The sequence below is a fragment of the Tarenaya hassleriana genome, unplaced genomic scaffold, assembly GCF_000463585.1.
Source record: "Tarenaya hassleriana unplaced genomic scaffold, ASM46358v1 Cleome35, whole genome shotgun sequence".
Lineage (NCBI taxonomy): Eukaryota > Viridiplantae > Streptophyta > Magnoliopsida > Brassicales > Cleomaceae > Tarenaya > Tarenaya hassleriana.
Genome location: NW_010966617.1, coordinates 143,535 through 153,154, shown reverse-complemented (window position 1 = coordinate 153,154; position 9,620 = coordinate 143,535). Strand labels below are relative to the sequence as shown.

The 9,620-nt window shown below is 32.6% G+C and overlaps 2 protein-coding genes across 2 annotated transcripts; one reads left to right on the top strand and one right to left on the bottom strand.

Moving 5' to 3' along the window:
• The first annotated feature begins 3,303 nt into the window (after positions 1 to 3,303).
• On the top strand, positions 3,304 to 3,943 carry LOC104821926 (VQ motif-containing protein 8, chloroplastic). The gene has a single exon (XM_010552955.1). It carries the CDS (start codon positions 3,402 to 3,404, stop codon positions 3,900 to 3,902), a length of 501 nt encoding a protein of 166 aa, XP_010551257.1. The 5' UTR covers positions 3,304 to 3,401; the 3' UTR covers positions 3,903 to 3,943.
• A 2,124-nt stretch (positions 3,944 to 6,067) lies between these two features.
• Positions 6,068 to 7,213, bottom strand: LOC104821925. The gene has a single exon (XM_010552954.1). It carries the CDS (start codon positions 7,104 to 7,106, stop codon positions 6,210 to 6,212), a length of 897 nt encoding a protein of 298 aa, XP_010551256.1. The 5' UTR covers positions 7,107 to 7,213; the 3' UTR covers positions 6,068 to 6,209.
• Positions 7,214 to 9,620: the final 2,407 nt, after the last annotated feature.

Below are 9,620 nucleotides of genomic sequence, written 5' to 3'. Positions count from 1 at the left end.
ACTCTCTCCTCTCTCTCTCTCTCTCTCTCTCTCTCTCTCTCTCTCTCTCTCTCTCTCTCTCTCTCTCTCTCTCTCTCTCTCTCTCTCTCTTACCCTTTTTTTAAAAAAAATTTAAAGGGACCTTCTGGGACATGGACCCTCGTTCATATTATTATTTACATTTACATAAACATCGAATATTAAAGTTGTATTACATTTTCGACAAAATAAAAGTTAATACAACACGTGCCCTAATGTCCATTTTCCATCTCAACAGCACAACTTGTGTCGTGTGTGTCCGTGAATAGAACATGATAAACAAACTATACCAGATTCTTGTAGACGACAACGCGAAAAGGAAAACCAGTCAATAAAAGTATCATTTTACCTTCGGGATCATTATATAAAGGTACTATGCTTAATATTATATATATATACATATATATATATATGTATATACAAGAAACCCTAATTAAGCGTTGGAGAATTTAAAACCCAATATATACAACAGATTTTGGCTTTTTTTCCGCAGCGCTACTCGCTCTGTTCAGAGATATTGAACACAAATTGCAACACTCTATAAAAATTTATTGTATTTTTAATTAGGGTGTTTATTTCTTAATGCCAATATATATATATATGGTAAATGCCACTATTTATATTAATGATCTCTGCTGCATGTATACTTGAACTGTTTAATTGTCGATGATGTGGTTCTGGAAAATATAATTTTTAAATACTGAAATAAGAGAGTGGAGGAAAAAAAAGAACTAAAGAAAGTTCACCACAAGAGATAAAAGAACTTAAGCGAACTTAATAAAATAAAAAAATTTTAAATCTATGAACTAAAATTAATCTAAAATTGAAAATTCATCTTAGATAACGACGGTAAATATTCATATGTGTTTTGTGATATAGGAGGATAAAAGCAATTTTACTTTTGAAAAGGTCATCATAACCATATAGTAAAATATTTGAGTAGACGATATCTTTTTTTTAATAAATAATTTAATAATCAATTCAGATTCCTAATATAGTGATGAAGCATGACATTATGCTACTCTTTGTACACATTGACATCACTCCATTTCTTTTCACTGCATTACAATAATCAGTTACTGTATTTGTTGTATATATTTGATTTATAACCTCATACAAAAAATAGAATATAGACATGATATAGATATATATATATATATATATATATGATAAAATATTAAAATATAGAGACGCGTGGTGGTTAGCCCCGAGAGGGTTAGGCATATATTTTCGAATTTCAAGGGGTATGTTGTCGTCGCTTGAAGAAACAAAAAGGCCAATTTATATATATATATTAAAAAAGTAATTTAAGTAATTAACGAAGAAGACACGAGAAGAGAAAAGGGGGTGATTTAACAGTGGACGGGAGAGATCCGAGGATATTCGTAAAGGGACCAAACTCATCGAGAACTGAACTAAATTTTAAATGTTTTTTCTTTCCCGGAGCACAATGATTTCCTAAACCCTAATTGTAAATTATAATATAATCATTTATTTATTAAACTATTGAAATGTGTGAATTATAATAAAACTCCATTATTGTTGTGATGGTTGAGTCAGTGCGCGTGCGGTGTATTTGGCTAATAACGAAACCCCTCGAACATGTTCAGCAACAGCTATCCCACACGCGCGCGTGCACATCCACACGTGTGTCTCTTTATTATTTTCATTGGAGAAAATTCCTTAAAAATATCCAATTTTATAAAATACGTCAAAAAAAATATTAATTTTAATTTTAATAAATAAATACATCAAATATTAAAATATATCAAAAAATGTCTTCAAATAAAAATTAATTTCATACATAATTTTCAGTTACATTATCAATAATTAGAATCAAATTATTTAAAATTGTTTTATATAAGAATTTTAACGGATTTTAATATTTTTATTTTAAAATAATTTACATACAAATCTTAACGATATCAAAATATAAAAAAAATGTTTTCAATTCGAAGAGTTGATATATTTTTGGTACATGTTTAATATTTAGTGTATTTATTTGTTAACTTAAAAAATTGATATATATTTTGTATGTTTTGTAAATTTCGAGTATTTTTATGGGATTTTCATATTTTATTATTATTATTATTGGTTTATATTGGTTTGGGTTAGGCCCAATAGTGGATAAAAATCGCCCCGACGTTCTTCACTTAGGCCTGATGTTAAATAAACTTGCAGGTCGGAGAAAAAGATGATAAAAGCATACCCTAAAACAGTCATTATTTATAAAAATGATTTGAGTAATTATCGAATTTCGACAAAACACTTGAATAACGAAACAGTCATTATTTATGACAATACGATTTAATGCAATTTTATTAGAATTTCTAACATGATTTTAATTAGAGGTGTTATAACATAAATAAATGTTATATGGGTGCTAGAATTGCCAAAGCAATATTGCGTCCAAATTGTAACGCAAATGTTATATTGGTGCTAGAATTTCCACTCAAATCTAACGCAAACACGAGTCACCGTTTCTAACGCAACACTTGAATCAAAATTGCGTTCAAGTTGCGTTAAGATTTCTAAAGATTATTTCCCGATATCTTATAATAATCATTTTCATTAGTTTTAGCCTTTTTTTTATCAGTAGTAAAATAAAAATTTCTTAAAACTATTTAAAAATTGTTGTTGCATCCAAATATTGAGATTTTAAAAAAATATGCCCCGACAATTTAAATTGGAAAAGTAGGCTGAAAATAACAAGAAGGGGGGTGGTGGTTGACATTTAAGTGCATAATATTATCAACCTGTTGAATAAACGTCAGATTATATAGTTTATGTTTGGTCTGCAAGTGGGGTTTAATTTAATTAAGGAAAACTAATAATGGTGGAAAACTTTTTTAACGTTGCAAATGGGGAAGAAACCGCGACGTTTCAACCTTTTGTAGCCACCATGCGCGCCGTCTTCTAAAACAGTGAAACCCTTTTTTTTTTCTTCTAAAGAATACCATTAAACTTTGAAATAGAAATAAAACATTTTAACCAAAATTTTTTTTTTAAAAAAATAAATTGAAATATTACGTGGGAAAAAAAAACATGCAGACAAATGAACAAGGATTAGATCTTGGGTATGTGTTATTATCAAACTGCTTCCAACTTACAACATTCAAAACACTCACCTTATGTTTGGTCAACGGTCAGAATCGTTGGCTTTAGCTACACATTGACATTATTATAATAATAATTACGTAGACTTGTACGCATTTACTTATATACATATAAACCTCTCTGTATCTACATGTTTATGTCTAATCACAAACAGTATTTGTTGTTTTGCTTTTTTTTTTTTTTTTCCTCTTTGCCCTAATTTCGTAAACTCAGCTTCTTTCTATTTTCTCGTAAATCTATTTTCATATTCGGAGATAGAGTCAGTAATGATACCAAAAAGGTGCCATGAAATTAACGGTTCACGTCCGCCGTCGTTAGGAGTCGGGAAATTATCACGTGCCATCGGAAAAACGGCGTCGTCTCAGGCGGTGAAGCCGGTGATCATCTACGCGCACTCGCCGAAGGTGATTCACACGCGCGCTGAGGACTTCATGGCTCTGGTTCAGCGACTCACCGGACGAGTCTCTCGTATTCAACAACCCGATATCAGACGGAACCCTAACGACGTCAGCGAGTCTTCTTCGGTGGTGACGGAGGAAGTTAACGGCGGCGGTGAGGAAAATAACACGACGTCGTTTAGTCCCGAGGATAAGGCGAGTCAACACATGGCTGGTTTTCCGTTGTTTACACCGAGTTCGATGGCTTTGTTGGGTTCTCCTAATCCGGTTTTCCGACAGTTCGAACCGGGTTTGGTTATGTCACCGAACCGGCCCGATCTGATTTCCCCTTCGGTTTTCAAGTTCATCAAAGAATTCCCATTTAATTGACTGTGTAAATTTATTGTTCATTAATTTGTTCGTGTGTATACATTTTATAATAAAAATAACAATAATTTTTACCAAAAAAAAATAGTTACTAACAATACATATTTCTAAAAAACTTATAATAAACTTTTTTTATAAAGCACTTATAATAAAACTTTTAACATATGATACTTTAAATTGACTATAAATTATTCTGAGTAGAAATTGGATATTAGCTTAAACACCCTAATACGTTTTATTTTACGTTGTTTGCTAACATCCGTCTTAAATTATTCTAAGTAGAAAATATGGTAATATATGTTAATCAGTAATTAGAAAATCCATATCATGATAATCTTTTTTACCATTCTTTTTTTTTTAATTTCATATGTTTTAAAAAGAACGAGCATAAAATATAAAAAGAAAATTTATCTGAATGTATTACGGTGGTTTTTTTTTTCAATTTTAAGGAGAAAAAAAAAAGAATAGCAAGTAATGATATTCGTAATGTTTTTATATGTCTATACGCTAATTATTGGGCCTGTTCAGTAAGCCCAAAATATTAAATGGATGCATATCATCATCAGTAACTCTGGCCCAATTTCTATTACGTTGTATCAGGGGGGGCTTACATTTAAATCATAATCATCATATATGTAGCTAAAGTTTATATGATTTATCAATTTAATTTAATGTTACTTTTTGGTCGAAGTAGACCGGTCCAGATTTTATTGTTTGACGGAGATTCCAGTTATTAAATTGATACAAATGAAATGATCCTCTACTAAATTAATTTGTTCCATTATATAACCGAGCTGTTATTTCAGTCGAAGTCAAAGTCAAACATTCGGGGGTTTGATTTCAATTTCGTTATCAAAATAAGGATTCCAAATCCAATATTCAAGACTATATAATTAATCAGCCTGTCTATTTATATAAATAACAAAAGTTAGGTAAGGCTTTCACGAGACTAAGTGTGATGAATTCAAAACTCGGGCCGGTTTTCTCTGTCGTGTTTTTTCATTTCCTTGTCGGTATAACAACCGAGATTATTAGATAATATTTTATTTTATTTTATTTTAAATGAAAGCGATGCTCAATCAATGAATAATAGGCGCTGTTTATAAATTGATTGAGTATAATAATTATATAATAATCGCAATTAGAGCATTTAATACGTTTCAATCACCATTGCATATGGTCTCTCCGTTTCGTGGAGTGATGATATTGAAAATTCGTTATAATATCCTCCCTCCGTTTTAAATTAGATGATGTTTTATATCTGTTTCAGATTAAATGATGTTTTATAATAATATTTTTGTTTCATGTTTTGAGATTTTCTATATAATTAATTTTCATTTTTTTAAATTTATCCCTAATTAATAATAATTAAATATTTTATTATATATTTAGAAATAACAATTTTCTATGTAGTAAATAAGGGTATTCTAGACAAATCATTATTTTTATCAATTTGTGTGTTTAAGTCTTAAACGATGTAAAATGAAACGGATGGATTATATTATAAAAAATGTTTTTAAACAATGGAGGAGTACTTCAAATAAAAAATAGCATATTTCGGTGTAATTGCATAACCAAAGAGGAAACTATACTATATAATTGAATTATATATATATATGTGTATATATAAAAAATATTATTTTCCCATAGACTATAATTTTATGGTGTAAAAGTGTTTAATTGGTCTTTGCGTGAAAATTTGGACCGCATTTTTCACTTGGCGAAATAAATACGTAATTTTCATGCGAAATAAGTACGTAATTAGTATGAAGCTTCCTCGAACAATTCAACTCCAACACGTTTTCTGTCTCCTAGAAAATAACCTTATCTACAGTTAATGACATTCCAAAGATAATGTTTATCGTTTTAGATTTTGATTTTTTTTTTTGGTATTTGACATAATACCTTTGGCGTCATTTTTTTTATGGATTCTTTTGGAATTTGTTATAATTAGTTTATTAATATAGGAATATTAATGACCATATGTAGTATATTTTAGATTTTTTCTAATATTATATCCTTATCGGTCCAAAATTTAGTTTTAGATAATTTAAATATAATTGATTTTTTTTTGGATATTACACCCGCCCCTATTGGTTATTATCCATTATTCGGCAATAAAAAAAATGGCTTTTTGGGCTGAGTGGCAAAGCAAAAAAAATTTAATAGAATAATAAGAGAGGAAAATATAATTACTTAAACATAAAACAGACAAAATATTTACAAAAAATGGTAATAATCACTTCCATTGGTGATTATTATTTTTCCTTATTTTCCGCCGAACCGAACCGGCAATTTCACTTAAGAAAGCTAACGCGTCCCGTCAACGGAGACGTCTGCCGTTATGACGGAGTCAGCGTCCCACCACGTATCCACGTCGGATTCCGTCAGGTCCGTCAACGCGGCGTTAACCATCCTCATGTCGCCGACCGTGATCTCTCCGCTGACGTCATCCCTAACGTAGATCTTCTCGACTCCACCGCCGGAAACTCCGGCGATCCTCCCGAGCATCCGCCGCGGCCCCCGCCACTCCGCCAGCATTGCCGGCACCCGGATCCCGGCGCGAGGGTCCCACGCACTCACCTCCACCGCGTCGGAGCCCCTCCCCTCCGCCGCCAGAACCACCGGCGACGACTGAGCCGCCGAGACGTCGCGGCGTTTATCGAAGTCGAGATGGTCCCAGAGCTTGACGACGCCGCTTCCGCCGAGCCCGGCGAGATCCGGCCACGAGAAGAGGTCGCCGAAGCTGCCGCTCCTCCGCCGCCGCCGCCACATGAAATTACCGCTTAGCCCCTGGTCGTTGTCGTCGATGTAATAACCGGACCCTCTCACATGGAAATCTCCGTCGACCCGTCTCCAAGAGACTGAACTTTCTTCTTCCTCGTCTTCTTCTTCGTCGGTGTCGGCTTCGTCGGAGGAGGAACAGGACAGATCTGAATCGCTGTCGTAATCGTCGAGAAGGGGCGAGGAAGGAAGGGGCAAGTCGATTTTTCTTAATCTGAGGATTAAGATCTTAATTCTAGTGATTAATGTGGTGAACGAAGCTAGGAAAGCAATAATCAAAGCACCCCATTTCCAGAAACTGTAAGCGTGATAGAATTTCCCGAATCCGGAAACCGCGAAAGCTCGAGACACAAACGATGGATCGTTAATCGAATTAAGGCCCACTTCGAAATCGCTTATCCTATTAATCACCGGAATCTCCATCTCTAAACCCAGAACGAAAAAAGGAATCTTTTGGAGGTAATTTTCGAAGAGAAACTAGGGTTTGGGTTCTGGGATTGTGAAGAAAGAGGGAAGGAGGAGAGAGGAGGTTTACGAGGAGGGTATAAAGCGGGTAAATATAGAGGGAGAAGGAATGACGTGGCAGAATATGAGTGGCTGTTTGGTTAGGGAATCTCGGGACACGTCGGATAAAGGTGGCGGTGTCATTGTAAAGAGCTTGGAAAGATAAGGAACGATGACTCAGCCACTGACTGAGCCCAGATGTATCCTCTGTGTCTGCAATTTAATTTAATTTAATTATCGATATTAGAGTCACATATGCGTATATATTTGTCGTTATTGAAAGAAATATACGTCCATGAAAATAAATATGTGTGGTTCAAACCGCCCTACCACAATGAAACTTTATTTGTTAACATAAAGGATTTGGTTAGAGGCATATCTGAAAATTGAAATAATTGTGTTGGTTGCAACTTTATATGCAGAGACAGATAGGGTTTCATTTTTCTTTGAGAAATTAAGTACGAGACAACTCATTTATCACTGTTTTTTTTTAATTATATTTAACTTTTTGGATATTTTTTATTTTAATGGTATATGAAAGTACTCGTCATTTTTATTTTCCAGAAAAAAACAAATTGAAAAACAAAACAAAACCACGGGTGGGTCCCGGCCGAGAAAATTCGTGGTGTCGGAGCGGCGATGGTTCTACTATTAAGATACTGACACGTGTCAAATGCTAAACGAGTCTCGGAAAATATTAAAATAATGTTTTGTATTACGCTTTTGCAAAAAAAATGGTATGGTTCTTTTTTTTTTTTTAATTTGGGTTTTGAGGGGGGTGATGTGGGCCCTACAATGGCTCGCACCGACCACCGGATATGGTCCGAATCATTGGACGAGGAGATCCCCGTCCATATCCTCCGACCGCATGCGTCTTAAAGCACACCTATCACGTTCTACAATTTCACCGCCCTCTTCCATATCTTCACGTAATCCATCATCATCATCAAAATAGAAATTTGAATCTCGGAGACTTTGTTAAATAATTATATGAATGTATCACATGTAACACGATACGAAAGCTCTTTTTAGATTTCATCGTTGAATCGACTATTGTATGCTTATGAGCCGTGGGATATGTATTTGTCAATCACTATCCGTCCTTGTTAGAAATTACCGAGTATATATATATATATATATACTCATAATTGGAGAGAGTATTATATTGCCGGAGGGTATTCGCTGGCGAAAAATCTAGTGGGCCAATTCAATAATGGGCGTAGGCTTTGTATTCAATAGTCCAAGCTGTGTTTTTCATTCAGCCCAATAAATTGACTGTCCAATCGTATATGAGGCACGGCGCACATCAATCCTATATTTTAGTTCTATTTCCATTTTTTAATTATTTTTTTTATAACAGTAAGAATCCATCATACGATTCTTTGGGTCGGATCCTGTATCGTCCCACAGCCTTCGGACCGAACAATCAGTATCGCATATAGTAAACCCTGCAATCTGTGCAACAGTCGGTAAACTATATAGAGTATGTAAACCTTATTTTTTTTATTACTGTATTGTCAAATATTTTAATTCTTAAATATAATTTTTGGTTGTCCTTAATTTTTTATAACAAAGGAAAAAGGTTTAATGAGTTATATAGGAAAAATAGCAAATAAATACACCAATTTGCTATTTTCTTACTCATAGATACACAAATTTTTTAACTCCTCGAAAAATATATCAATTCGTAATTTTCTGACAAATTACTACACGAACGCTAACACCGTTAGCTTTGTAACAATTACTACACGAACGCAAATTACATACATACATATACATACATATATACATACATATACAATTTTCCCATAAAAAAATATATATATACATATACATATATTCCAATATACCTATATATATATATAAAAATTTACACAAATATAGATACACATATACATGTATATGTGTAAATGTATATGTATATGTGTGTGTATATATATATATATGTATATATTAATATTCATGTGTAAATTTATATATACGTGTGTGTATATATATATGTATATACATATATATATATTGAAATATATGTATATGTATGTATATATATATGTATATATGTATGTGTATATATTTAGTTTTAAAAATTAAAGTTTTATTTTTTAAATATTTATTTTCAAATTTAAATTTTTTATTTTTTCAAATTTATAATTTTGTAATTTTTGTAATTATTTTTAAATTATTTTTTTAAATGAAGTTAATTTTAATTTTGTTTTTATTTTTTAATGACATGGAAAAATTTTGACATGTGGCGCTGATGTAGAAAATTCGGTGAGCCACGTCAGCACCGGTCACCGGAAATTGTTACAAAGCTAACATTGTTAGCGTCCGTGATAGTAATTTGCCAGAAAATTGCGAATTGATGTATTTTTTGGGGAATTAAAAAATTCATGTATATATGAGTAAGAAATTAACAAATTGATGTATTTATTT

Bases quoted from the DNA above. Each gene is read 5' to 3' on its own strand.
- LOC104821926 (XM_010552955.1), top strand. From the start codon at position 3,402: ATGATACCAAAAAGGTGCCATGAAATTAACGGTTCACGTCCGCCGTCG.
- LOC104821925 (XM_010552954.1), bottom strand. From the start codon at position 7,106: ATGGAGATTCCGGTGATTAATAGGATAAGCGATTTCGAAGTGGGCCTT.